The 14,384-nt window shown below is 40.1% G+C and overlaps 1 protein-coding gene across 7 annotated transcripts in view; it reads right to left on the reverse strand.

The window, feature by feature from the left end:
* BACH2 (BTB domain and CNC homolog 2) overlaps window positions 1-14,384 on the reverse strand; it is a 361,400-nt gene that overhangs the window by 67,501 nt on the left and 279,515 nt on the right. For all 7 annotated transcript variants that reach the window (XM_073893638.1, XM_073893637.1, XM_025862674.2 and 4 more), the window contains one exon: window positions 9,644-9,898. In XM_073893638.1, the coding sequence (XP_073749739.1) occupies window positions 9,644-9,898 (255 nt within the window). The remainder of the gene's footprint in view (window positions 1-9,643; window positions 9,899-14,384) is intronic.

The raw sequence follows: 14,384 nt of genomic DNA on the forward strand, positions 1-14,384 counted from the left end.
TGTAAGAGTTTGGAAACAGCTTATGCATTTCAGTTTTAAAATTAGCTATTGCTGTGGCTATTTTTCACACCAGATTTCCCTCCCTCTGTATCAGCACCATTGAGCAGCCTTTGGAGATGGAATCACAATAGTATTAGCTCTTATTTTCTTGGCTTCACTTTATTACTCCCCCCATTTGAGACTGAGGCCCAGATTTCAGGGCTGGAAGTCACCTTTACGTTACTATAAATAAGTTCTGCCTTTAGGCATTTCAAAATTATCAGCATGATTCTAGGACTTGAAAACTTCTTACTTGCCAGCAAGTAGTTACCTGGAATGTTTTGACTTATTATTTATTTGCTTTTTCTTTTTCATCTGCTGCCAAGTCTCACTAATGCAACCTGCAAAATTGCACCAGAGCTTTTAATGAGGATTCTGAGGTAAGAGCCATTTCATCAGAGAAGACTGTGCTTTCCTTTTATGGGAATAATAGCACCTCCTGTTTATATAGCACCATCCTTCCAAGGAGCCTAACAGATCGCATTTCAATAATCTGACGAGCAGCCCTGCAAGTCAGGCTGGTCACCAGGACTGCTACTCCCTACTTATATCAAAATCGAGGTCATTAAATGTAAATATGTTTTTCAAAATCCTAAAACCTTCGGAAATGGTGAAAGAGCAATGATCAGAATCGTCTGCTACGGGGCGCCTGGGTGGCTCAGTCGTTAAGCGTCTGCCTTCGGCTCCGGTCATGATTCCAGGATCCTGAGAGCGAGCCCCGCATCGGGCTCCCTGCTCAGTGGGGAGCCTGCTTCTCCTTCTCCCTCACTTGTGCTCTCTAGCTCTCTCTCTGTATCACTCCAATAAATAAATAAAATCTTAAAAAAAAAAAAAAGAATCGTCTACTACTTGCTTGTGTTCTAGGTTATCAACCAGCCCTGTGGTTCTCCAGCTCTTTAACTCTCATCTCTTGTAAGACCATTTCTGATAAGTCAGGGAGAATTCATGAAGATGAGTAGGAGAAGTGAGCTCGCTCCTCTTGTGAAATCCTGTGGCTCTTTCCTTTCCCGACTGGTTTGCCCCCCCCCCCTCCAAGGCCTTTCCCTACCGTCTCCATCCAAACATCTCTCCTCTCTTTCTGATCAGTAGGATTTATTCTCTCCCTCTGGCAGGAACCTACAAAGTTCAAGGGCTATGAACCCACAGCACAGGGTCAGACCTCAGAGATCACTTTCAGATAAGGATGTGCCTTGCTAAGTTGAGTCTGCCCACTTGCTCAGTAGACCCCATCCTCTTTCAAGTACCTAAGGGCATTTGTTTAGCAATTGGTCTTCTGTCTCCTGTATTATCAAGTTTTCTCTCTCTTTTGCAACACTGCCATCAGCCCAAGTCTTAGTCAGGATGGGCTAGGTTGTGCTCAGGAAACAAATACCAACTCTTAATGGCTTAACATAAAGGCTCATTTCTCATTCATGTCAGAGTCTGATTTGAATCACATGGCTCTTCTCCAGCAGTGAGTCAGGGATATGGGCTACCGTTCCAACATCTCGAGTTCTTGGAGTTCTCTGAAACCGGTTAAGTGGATGGGAAAGAACATGAAGAACTCATACCTACTTTTAACTGTCTCAGATCAGAAGTGACCCATGACTTCTACTCATGTTTCTTTGGCTACATCTAGTTACATAGCACGCCTGATTGTAAATTTGGTCTTCCTGTGTGTCCAGGAAAGAGAGGAAAATTGGACGTGGGTGAATACTGATCATCTTTACCACAGAGTGAAAACATGAAAAACAAATTTCTTCCCACTTAAAACAAAACAAAACAAAACAAAGGAAACCTTTAACACCATTTTCCTCAAGCTGCTGGCCCATTTTTCTGCTCCCTTTAACTCAAAAAGCCTAAAAAATGTAGCCCACCTTAGCTTTTAAATTCCTTTCTTTCCATTCTCTTTAGAACACAATCACATTTTTTTTTAAATCCCACTGCTCCCCACAAAAGTGCTCCATGAAATCACAAATGGCTTCCAATCTGCTAGACAGTCAATTTTCAGCCTTCATCTGAGCTGACTATTAGCAACATTTGACATAGTTGATTACTCTCTCCTCCTTGGAATGCTTTCTTTACCTGGTTTCCAGGACATTATATATTTCTGCTTTTCCTTCTATCTCAATGGCTGTTCCTTCTTGGTCTACCCCATTGGCTCCTCTTTATCTCTCTGACTTCTTAATTCTAAAAAGCCCCAAGGTTCAATCCTGGGACCTCTTTTTTTTTTTCCTTCCTTATCTACACTTATTCTCTTGATGACTGTATTTTGTCTTATGCCTTTCAGTATCCCCAATAATCTGGTATTAAAACTTCTATCTCCAGGTTGAACTTGTCCCATGAATTCTAACCATGCACATCCTACTGTGTACCAGACACCTCTACTCTGATGTTAACACACACCTCAAACGTAATGTGTATGAAATAGAACTCTTATTCCCATTCTTAGCACTTGAAACCTGCTTTTCCCTGTTTTCACCAATCCCAGTTAATGGCAACCCCATTCCAACAGCTCAGACCCCAACCTTGGAGTTCTCTTTAACTCCTCTCTTTCTCTTCCATCCTATATCCATTCTATAAGGAAATCCCATAAGTTCCACCTTAAAAATATCACCAGAATCTGGTACTGATCATCACTCTATTGCTATCTGATCTAGGCCACTGTGTCAAGTCTGGGTTGTTGCCTTAGCATCTTAAATGTTTTCCTTGCTTTTGCCTTTGCCCTCTCTTTCAATCTATTTTCTCTCTCTCTCTCTCTCTCTCTCTCTTTTTAAGTATTTTATTTATTTATTTGACAGAGAGAGAGACTGAGTGGCGTGTGAGAGCACGCATAAGCAGGGGGAGTGGCAGGCAGAGGGAGAGGGAGAAGCAGACTCCCCTCTGAGCAGGGAGCCCGATGTGGGACTTGATCCCAAGACCCTGAGATCATGACCTGAGCCGATGGCAGACGCTTAACTGACTGAGCCACCCAGGCGTCCCTCTTTCAGTCTATTTTCATACAGCAGTCAAAATGATCTGCAAAACCCTCCAAATGGCCTCCCAGCTCATTCCAAGAAGAGGTAATGTTTCTAAAAGGTGCACAGCCTGGTCCCGTTACGTGACATGCCTCCTCCCATTCTACCACCTGCTCATTCTGTTACAGTATGTCAATCATGCCAGGCCCATTCCAGCCTCAGAGCTTTTCCTTGCTATTCCTTCTGCCTAGACCACCCAGATGTCAGCATGGCTGGCTCCTTCACCTCCTTCAAGTCTCTAGTCAAAGTCATCCCTTCGAAAAGGTCCTTTTAAACCATCCTATCTATCATCTATCTATCTACTTATTGAGTATAGTTGACACTCAATGGTACCTTAGTTTCAGGTGTACAACATAGTGATTCAATAAATTTATACATTATTCTACGTTTCCCACAAGTGTAGCTACCATCTGTCACCACACAATGTCATTGTTGACCACCGTATTTAAAATTGCAGTGCCCTGACATTCCTTAGCCCCCTTTTGTTTTATTCTCAACAGTATCTAACCAAGTACATATTATATTTATTTTCTGTCTTTCCTCCTTCTCCCCCACTGGAATATAAACTTAGTTTTGTTCCCTAGGTTCACCCAGTAGCTAGAACAGCGCCTCCTGGTAAATAGCAGGGCCTTGATACATATTTGTTGAATGACTGAAAAAATGAATGAGGAAACAGAAGCCCAAAGAGGCTGACTGGCTTGGTCAAAACCTTAGATGTGGTTAGTGCCAAGGTTCAAACTGGTTTTCCCAGCAACTCATGGCTGATGCTCCTTACATCTAAAATTTTGCCTATTATTCTTCTTCAGAGTTTTGTCTAGGTGGTGAATGGGGGGAGGCCAAAGGGCTGGCTCTGTGCTCTGGGGTGGGTGAGTGTTTGGTTCTTCTTATCTTGGTCATGCCACTCTCCAAATACCTCAATTACTGTTTCCCATCAATTCTCACCTCCCCCAAAGTTACGCTCAGGCTAAGAACGCTGTTGGCAGCTTGTGCTACAGTGTTAGGTACTTGCTGTAGTATTACACACACTGAAAACACTGTCCAAAGATAATCATGACGATCTCACTGCTTCTTTAAAAGACTGGGCCTAAGCCATCCCAGAGACATTAACAACTTTCATCTCCTCTAGAAACTTTCAATCAAGAAGATTGCATAATTTCCTATTTGGTCTCTGTGCTTGGCAGTACTATTGCAGACTGTACCCTTTATTGCACCCTGTGGTTAAGACTTAACAAAAAAAAAAAAAAAGAAGAAGACTTAACAAATGCTTTTGCTTCAGAATCCTTCTGGGTCAGTTTTCCTTTTTGTTTAGCACTGCAAAAATGAGATCTGCCCTAAAATGTTGAGAGAGAGGGAGAGAGAAGCAAAAGAGAGAGAAAGCAAAAGACAGAGATAGAGAGAGCAAGCCAAAGTTTGAAATATATTTATATCTAAGAAAGCATGTGGGCCACCTGAGGAGGCATACTTACCCCTACCCAACAGCTATTCTCTGCATGAAACCTCTCCCTTCTCTAGAGGGTGAAAGACCATGGGCAGTAAAGCCCAAAGAAAGGTGGTAGAGCTTTGCCTCTACCCCCCCTTGTTTTAAAAATATTTAATTAATTTTCACAAATAAAAACTGTATATATTTAAGGTATACAAGTGATGTTTTGATATGTGCATGTGAACTGAAATGATTACTACAATCAAACTAACATATCTATCACCTCCCATGGTTATCATTTGTGTGTGTGTGTGTGCGCGCGCGTGCGTGCGGTGAGAACATTTGAGATCCATTCTTTTAGCAAATTTCTATTGTATAATACATTATTTTTAACTATAGTCACCATGCTGTACCCTGTTTCCGGAACTTATTCATCTTATAACTGAAAGTTTGTACCCTTTGATCAATATTTCCACTTTTGCCCCACCCCCTCCCTGAAGCTTCTAATAACCACCATTTACTCTCTGTTACTATCGTTTGCCTTTTTTTAGATGCCACATATAGTGAGATCCTGCAATATTTGTCTTTCTATGTCTGGCTTGCACTTAGCATAATGTCCTCCAGGTTTACTCATGTTGCTGCAAACAGCAGGATTTCTTTCCTTTCCTGAATACTATTCACACACACAGCACCTTTTCTTTATCCAGTCCTGTCAATAGACAAGTTGTTTTCACATCTGGGCTATTGTGAATAATGCTGCAATGAATACGGGAGTGCAGATATCTCTTGGAAATAGTGATTATATTTCTTTCAGATATATACCCAAAAGTGGTATTGCTGGGTCACCCTGGGAGTTCTGTTTTTAATTTTTTGAGGAATCTCCATCCTATTTCCACAGTGGCTGCACTGATTTACATTCCCACCAACAGTGCACAAGGGTTGGTTCCCTTTTCTCCACATCCTCGCCAATACTTGTTATCTTTGGACTTTTTGATAATAGACCTTGGCAATAACCTCTTAACAGCTGCTCTTCCTCTGGCATTCTGGGAGAGCCCCGTAACTGGGGCTGCTAGGCAAACCCACTGTGGGTTCCATGTCTTCTAAGGAAACACACCCCATTCCTGCCCCCTGTACTCGACACACCACAGAACTGACCTTCACGGTTGTGATGCCACTTCCAGCATGGTTGGCATCCAGCCCAAAATGGTCTCCATGACTACAGCTAAGGAGGGGTTTGTTGAGCCAACTTTAATACTAATGAGCAGTGTAGTAACGACCTTGCAATGTTGGCACATTGACCACTTTCTCTTCATCTCTTAGCACAAAATAGACTTACTATAATTATAAACTAAATGATCTGTTTTATTATTTAAAGAAAAAGTACTAAGTTCAATGCCTTATGTCTTACTTTTTGCTGATACACATTCTTGGGCGTGTTTTTCAATCAGGAGCCAACACTCAAGTCATATAAACTCTAGGGACTGTAATTCCATTTTAGGAAAAAAAAAAAAAAAACAGAAAAGGAAAAAAAAAAAAGAGCAAGACATTTCCATTACTCCTTGACTTCGAGAAGGAGGCCTCTATTTTTGTTTTGCTCCCTTTTAGTTTAGAGGCTATACTGGGCACTGTGAGTGGCTCTAATTTGCTAGTAAGAGCATTGCCCATTGGGAGTCAGGAGTTTGGGGTAGAACTGCACAACTGGACAACTAGATACCAGAGCTGGGTTTGGTCTAAACTGACCAAGTAGGGGAGTGGGACAGGCAGCAGTATGTGTCTGGAAGTTTCATAGTCCAAGAAAGAGCTTTCAGACTCAGCCATGAGGGACCCCTGAGAAGCACAGAAGCTGGCTAGGAAGTGTAGAGGTGAGCCAAGTGTGAACAAGGCTGGGACAAACCAGAAGTTGATTTGAATTTGGTGACAGGATAATGACGGGGTTTAAAAATTTCCAAGGAGCTAATCAAATGTTTTTTCTTTCTTTCTTTTTTTTTTTTTTAAAGATTTTGTTTATTTATTTGACAGAGAGAGAGAGAGAGAGTGACAGCGCAAGTGGGCAGGGCAGCAGGCAGAGGGAAAGGGAGAAGCAGGCTCCCCGCTGAGCAGGGAGCCCGATGCGGGGCTCAATTCCAGGACCCTGGGGGATCATGACCTGAGCCAAAGGCAGACGCCTAACTGACTGAGTCACCCAGGTGCAAATCTTTTTTCTTACATCATATGAGCCAAATGCCAATTAATTCCAAGCAGCTACTTTCCATGGTAATGTTTGGGATGTTTGCTTATTCACTACTTAATTCAAATTCTAAAGTCATTCACTGAGCTAAGTGGGACAATGACTCTAGAGCCTGCAAGGACATTTTAGTGTGCACACATGGAGAGGAAAACAATGCTTAGCACTTGGGGCCACAGGAGGGTGCTCTGAGCAGAGGGAGTGGGCTCTTGAAAGGAGGCCTCAGAAACAATTACAGGCCCACAAAGGAAAATGCCACTGTGGCTGGCTTGCATGCTCCATCAGCAAGATACTTAAAAGCTGGGTTACTGACAATATGAATTTATGTTTCATAGGAAGGAAAAAAAATCTGGTTATATCTGAAGGTTTCACATACCTGGGCACCAGGTTTTAATGGTTTGGAAGTGTAGATAATGTAGAAATGGCAATCATTTTACATGACTAGGAAGAAAGAAAATCAACACATTGCAAATTCCCACTTACTTAGAACACAAACAAAGCAAAAAGGCCAAATAGCAGATTTTTGTGTGATGTCTATACAATGTGCCTCTTGCTTTAAAGGGCCCCTAATGCTGGGGCGTCTGGGCGGCTCAGTTGGTTGTGTCCAACTCTTGATTTCAGCTCAGGTCATGATCTCAGGATCTTGAGGTTAAGCCCCTGAGTAGGGCTCTGTGCTCAGCGGGGAGTCTGCTTGAGATTCTTTCCCTCTGCCCCTCCCTCTGCACTCTCTTTCTCTCTCTCTCAAATAAATAAATAAATCTTAAAAAAAAAAAGAGGCCCTAATGCCAAGGAAATAAGTGATTATCAGGGATTTGACCTAAAGAAACTTTTAGTTATGCCATATGCATTTATATCCTGGTTTCCTTTAAATTTTACTGTCTTGGTATTGTATTATGATAAATAATTCAAGGACTTCAGAGTTTTAGGGGTTTTTATGGGTAGAAACTAGGGTTCAGAGAAGGGTTTAAGTGACTAGATCAGGATCCCAGAGCTAACTGGGGGCAGGCCAGAGTTTAGGGCACATGGTCCAGGAAGTCTCAAGATGGGGCCAATAGTCACTGAAGAGAGACTAAATTACATAAAATATGATTTTCATTTTAAATATATTTTAATATAACCGATTTTTTTGAAAATCGGTAAAAAACACAAAAATGAAATAGTTCTCCAGCAGATATAGATAGTAAATAAACTATAAGCTCCATCCTCTCCCCAAGATCATTCTGGATAATTGGAAGTTTCCAAATATTTCCAGAGAATTCCAGAATTGGAATAAACTGCAAAGGCATTCTTGCTGCCCATCTAGAGGAGAAGGGATCTTAACATTTGATGAATGCCTACTATGGGATAGAGACCATGCTGAGAACTTCTATGTTTATCATCTCAGCTAATGACAGGTTAAATATTCGCCCATTGATGTAGATGAGGAAAATCCAGCTCAGGATCACACCACAGCTGCCATTCCTTGGCCTTCCCACATTAGTTGATACATAAGTTTCCCTCCCTACACCAGCCCTGAGTACGTTATCTGCAACCGATTTGTCCTTTAGCCTCCGGTACTAGGATCTTTCTAGTTATCTAATTCCCAGGGGTGTGAGGAGTGTGGTACTGGAGCCTTTCATGTGGGTACATAAAAAAGAAGAAGAATGTGAAAATGTTGAGTGCTTATGCAGTCCCCACTCTTAGCTGGCCTCTCTCTTGTTCTGCAGGGCTAACAGGAGATGTTGTTTAACAAGGGACTGGATCTGGTGACCCTCTCTGACCCCTGTGACTTGGTTGCGTATTTGTTTTTTAATGTTGAATTTGGATGCCTTTCTGTGGAGCAGGTGCTTGCTCCACCTCATCCTAGTGTCTTATACGCATCCTGCTTTGTTCATTTTTATTATTTGCCAGGCCTCTGGAGGCATTTGGGTTTGTGACCCCTGGGATTTAATGCTAGTGGTACTACTAGCACCTCCCATCAGGGTCATGGTGTCTCTGGTATCTTTCAGAGTTGCTGCGAAAAGCTGCTCTGTTGCTGTGGGCTACTGCCCAACTCTGGGGCTCCAGTCACACAGACTATAGATTTGAGTTGTACCTCTGGGAACTGTGCAGTGCACAGCCTGCACAACTGTTTGTGGTGGCCCTAGTGTTAGACACTGTATAGATGCACAGTGAAAGATTCTGGATCTGAACCCAAGGTGTAAGGCTGCTCAGTGTTACCCTTGGTCCCATGTAAATGAAAGGGAGCGAAGATGATGGAAATAGAGGACTTGTATACACAGTTCAAAGGGTGACCAATTTCATATTTTGTCATTATGAAGCCCATCTTTTAAGTTCCTGCAGCTTAGGCCATCCAACTGAATGGATGTCAACTCTCAACAGAACGGGTCCAGCTACTAGTGTCCCTATAGTACAGATGTAACTGTACTCACTGAAGTAATTAAGAAACATGAGTAGGGTATTTTCAACAATGGTGAGAAAAGCAAGTTTGCACTTCTTAGAATCCTATTATATTAACTGTGAAAATTACTGATTGCTTTTACTTTTCCCCCAAGCAAGGCAGGTGCTGTGAATACTCTCATTCTTTTACTCTCAAGGGAAATCAAGTGCTCCTTCAACCATCTGAAAGAGAAAAACCATAGCCATGGTCCCAGTGACTCAGATCCCACATCTAGGACTGTAGCAAACTTTTGCTGTCCTACTCAAAACCTGAAGAGTAAGTGAACTAGAAACTACGAGTGGCTATGAGCCACAGGTGAGGTGAGGCTCCCTGACAAAGATGCTCTGCTCAGATTCATGCCTCTGAGATTTTAAGTGCCTCAAATAGAAACTGGCTATGCGGCAAACCTAATAGTTTTGGTGACTTGGACATCAGCCCCTGAGCAGGAATGGGGCCCAGGGTCCACCTTTTAGCTCCTACTTAGCCAACTGTCTACAGGTTGATAAACCTGCACGAGCAATGACACGCAAACCAAACTACCGTACCTCCTCAGGCAAGCTGACCACCAAGTCATTTTTCGTCTGTCCAACCAGCGCCTGCCAGAAGTATTCACTGCATGCGGCCAGCACAGCCCGGTGGGCCCGGAACTCCTTCCTTTCCACGATCAGAGTCACGTCACAGAGAATATCCTTTTTCCGCTGGTCATTGAGGCCCAGGAGGATGTTGGTGCAGTGGACTGTGGACTCATACACATACATGGGGGAGTCAGGCTTCTCATCCACAGACATGCCGTTCACACCCTGAAAGAGAGAAAGGTGGGGTCACCAGAGCTACCTGAGTCAGATACAGAAGGTGAGAAGAATGTCACAGTTCCTGTGACCCACGGCCATGAGCCTGGCAAAAAGAATTGTCCTTTAACATATTCATGCTCAGCACAATGAGCTCAGAAAACATATCTGGAAAGTCACGTTCGATGGCTGACTTTTATCTTTCCTTTTACTGCATCCTTTTACCCCATGGAAACAAAGCCAGGTCCCTTAATGAAACACCCAAAACATTTAAAACACATAGGTATTCTAAGACTTAGTAGTTTTGATTTTGCTAGCCGACTGAAAAAGGAACTTCCACATATACATGGTTCCAATTCAAGTATTGATTGAGCTTTGTGCTAAGGGGAAATGAATCATTTTGAAGTGTTTACTATGCTCTCTTGACAAAGTACACGTAAGCTCCTAGGTTGACGTTTGGCTAAGATGCCAAGCAGAGTAAATATCTAATCACAATACATAACTGAACAAGCGAAGTGAACTTTATGTGTACTACAGAGTTGGTAGAGCGAGCTATCACAATTGCCTTCTGCCACTTCAAGACAGAGCACAACCAACGGAATGCTGTTGTCGCTCACGAAATGCTCTTGAAAAGAAGTGGACTTGTGCTGTCATTATCCCAGCAGACTTGATATACATCCTCTTTAAGGAAACACAATATATCCCATTAAGAGTCATAAAAAAAGATGTATTCGACAGTGAAGATTACTTTACAAAAGGGTTCTTTGCTTCAAGAAGTATGCACTGATGTACTTTAAAAAGTAGTGTCTATAACTAATTTACATAGTTTTTCAGGAATGTCTACTACTAGTATGAATTCCAATAAAGTTTTACTTTCCTTTTGGCTTCATTCTTATTTATTTTAATAACTTTAACCCACGATAAATTGCATATAGTTATAGTGGGTGGTCTGATATGTTTTAGCATATGTATGCATCACAATCAAGACAGGGAACATACCCTACATCAATCATCAAAAAAATCTTTCCATGTCCCTTAATAGTCCTTCCCTTGCACCTCTCTGTACCCCCCTTCCCCCAAAACTACAGTCTGCTTTATGACACTATATATTAATTTGTATTTTCTATATTTTATGTAAATGGAATCATACAGATTATATTCCTTTATGTCTGGCTTCTTTTACTCAGCATGGTTATTTTGCAATTCCTCTATGTTGTTGCGTGCATCAAATGGTTGTTCCTTTATTGCTGAGTAGTGTTCCATTGTATGGATACAGCACAATTTTTTATCCATTCATCTATTGGCGGATCTTTGGGTGTTTCCAGTTTTGGGCTATTACAAATAAAGCTGCTATGAATTAGTGTATAAATCTATGCATGAACATATGCTTTCATTTCTCTTGTGTAAATTCTTAGGGGTAGAATGGATGGATCATTTGGTATGTGTAAGTCTAACTTTTTGAGAGACTATCCCTGTTTTCTACAGTGGTTGTAGAATTTCACATTTCAACAGCAGTGTATGAGAGTTCTAGTTCTTTCACATCCTTGCCACCACTTGTTATACTCAGTCTTTCTAGTTTCAGTCATTCTAATAAGTATACCATGGTATCTCTTTGTGGTTTTAATTTGCTTTTTTCTAATGACCGAAGATGCTGAACATTTTTCATGTGCTTATTTGCCATCTATTTACCTTCTTTGGAGAGATGTGTACTCAGATTCTTTGTCCATTTTCTACTGGTCTGTTTCCTTATTACTGAGATTTGAGCATTCGTTATATACTCTGAATAAAAGTCCTTTATCAGATATGTGATTTGTGAGTATTTTCTCCAAGTCTGTAGCTTGTCTTTTCATTCTCTCTCTCTCTTTTTTTTTTAAGATTTTTAAATTTACTTTTTACAGAGAAAGAGACAGTGAGAGAGGGAACACAAGCAGGAAAGTTGGAAAGGGAGAAGCAGGCTTCTTGCAGAGCAGGGAGACCGATATGGGACTCGATCCCAGGACCCTGGGATCATGACCTGAGCCACTCAGGCACCCCTGTCTTTTCATTCTCTTAACAGTGTTTTTCGAAGAGCAGAAAGTCTTCATCTGATGAAGACCAATCAAGCAATTTTTTTCTTTCATGGATCATGCTTTTGGTGGTATGTCTAAAAAATCTTTGCCTAAACCAAGGTCATATCTTTTTTTCAGATTTATACATAGATATTACTATTTTAATGTAATTATAAATGATTTTGCTTTTTAATTTAAATTTCTGATTTTTCATTGCTAGTACATAGTAATATAGATTGTTTTTGTGTATTGATCTTATATCCTGGAGTTTTGCCTAACTTGCTTACTAGTTCTCACAGCCTTATTTATTTATTTTGGTACATAACATAAATTTTGTAAAAACATGCATGTTGTTTGTGAATGAAGACATTTTACTTCCTTTCCAATCTGAATGATTTCAGTGTCTTTTTCTTGCTTATTGCATTGGCTAGAACCTCTAGTGCAATGTTGAATAGAAGTGGTAAGAGCAAACATCCTTGCCTTGTTCCTGATGTTAGGGGAACACTTCATCCTTTCACTGTTATTTATGACGGTAGCTATAGGTGCTTCGTAGATGCCCCTATTGAGTTGAGGAAATTTCTTTCTATTCCTAGTTTGCTGGGAATTTCTTTTTTTTAAAAAAAAATCATGAATGGATGCTGGATTTTGTTAAATGTGTTTTCTGCATGTATTGATAATCACATAATTTTTCTTTTTTAGTATGTTAATATGAATAATATGATTGATTTTTGAATGTTAAATCCATCTTGCATCTCTAAAATAAACTCCACATGACCGTAATGTATTTGTCTTATTATACATTGTTGGATTCATTTTTTAACATTTTGCTAAGAATTTTTGCCTCATGCTCATGTAGGATACTAGTCTGTAGTTTTCTTTTCATATATGTATTTTTAATCAGGGTAATGCTGGTCTCACAAAATGAGTTGGAAAATATTTCTTCCTCTTCAATTTTCTAGAAGAGTCTTTGTAGGATTGGTATCATTTCTTCCTTAAATATTTGGTAGAATTTACCTGTGAAGTCTCCTTGGCCTTGAGTTTTAACTACAAATTCAATTTTTTTAAAAAATTGTCAAATTCATTGGCATAAAGTTGTACATATATATTTCCTTATTTTCCTTTTAATATTAGTAGAATCTTTGTTGAATCTCATATTCCTGATATTGGGAATTTGTGTCATCTTTCTTTCTTTTCTGACCAGGTTGGCTAGAGGTTTATAAATTTTATCAATGTTCCCAAGGAACTAGCTTTTGTTAAATTGATTCTTATTGTTCTATTTTCTATTACATTGATTTCTGCTATCATTGTTGTACCCTTTCTTCTGCTTACTTTAGGCTTTAATTTGCTCTTTTTAATTTTTATTACCTTTTATTATTTTTTAAATTTTATTTTAATTCCACTATAGTTAACATACAGTGTTATATTAGTTTCAGGTGTAAAATATAGTTATTCAACAATTCTATATATTGTACACTCAGTGCTCATCATGGTAAGTATACTCTTAAACCCCTTCACCTATTTCACCCATCCCCTGACCCCAATCTCCCTACCTCCCCTCTGATAACCATCAACTTGTTCTCTATAGTTAGGGATCCTTTTTTGGTTTGTCTCTTTTTTTTCTTTGTTCATCTATTTTGTTTCTTAAATTCCACATTTGAGTGAAATCATATGGCATTTCTTTCTCTGATTTATGTCACTTAGCAGTAGACTCTCTAGATCCATCCATGTTACTGAAAATGGCAGGATTTCATTCTTTTTTACGACTGAGTAATATTTCATTTATCACATCTTTATCCATTCATCTATTGATAGACACTTGGGCTGCATCCATAATTTGGCTATTGTAAATAGTGCTGCAATAAACATAGGGGTGCATATATCCTTTTGAATTAGTGTTTTCGTATTCTTTGGGTAAATACCCAGCAGTGGAATTACTGGATCATATGGTAGTTCTATTTTTAAATTTCTGAGGAACCTCCATACTGTTTTCCACAGTGGCTGCACCAGTTTGCTTTCCCACCAACAGTGCAAGAGGATTCCTTTTTCTCCACATCCTTGCCAACATTTGCTGTTTCTTGTGGTTTTGATTTTAGCCATTCTGATAGGTGTGAGGTAATATCTCATTGTAGTTTTGATTGGCATGTCCCCAATGATCAGTGATGTTGAGCATCTATTCATGTCTGTTGTCCATCTGGATATCTTTGGAGAAATGTCTGTTCATGTCTTTGGCCCATTTTTAAATTAGATTATTTGTTTTTTGGGTGTTGAGTTTTATAAGTTCTTTACAGATTTTGGATACTAATCCTTTATCAGGTAAGTCATTTGCAAATATCTTCTCCCATTCGGTAGATTGTCTTTTAGTTTTATTGACTGTTTCCTTTGCTGTGCAGAAGCTTTTTATTTTGATGTAGTTTCAATAGTTTATTTTTGCTTTTGTTTCCCTTGCTTCA

Source organism: Callorhinus ursinus, unplaced genomic scaffold (assembly GCF_003265705.2).
Source record: "Callorhinus ursinus isolate GAN/ISIS: 27379988/994484 unplaced genomic scaffold, GSC_fseal_2.0 scaffold6, whole genome shotgun sequence".
NCBI classification, from domain to species: Eukaryota; Metazoa; Chordata; class Mammalia; order Carnivora; family Otariidae; genus Callorhinus; species Callorhinus ursinus.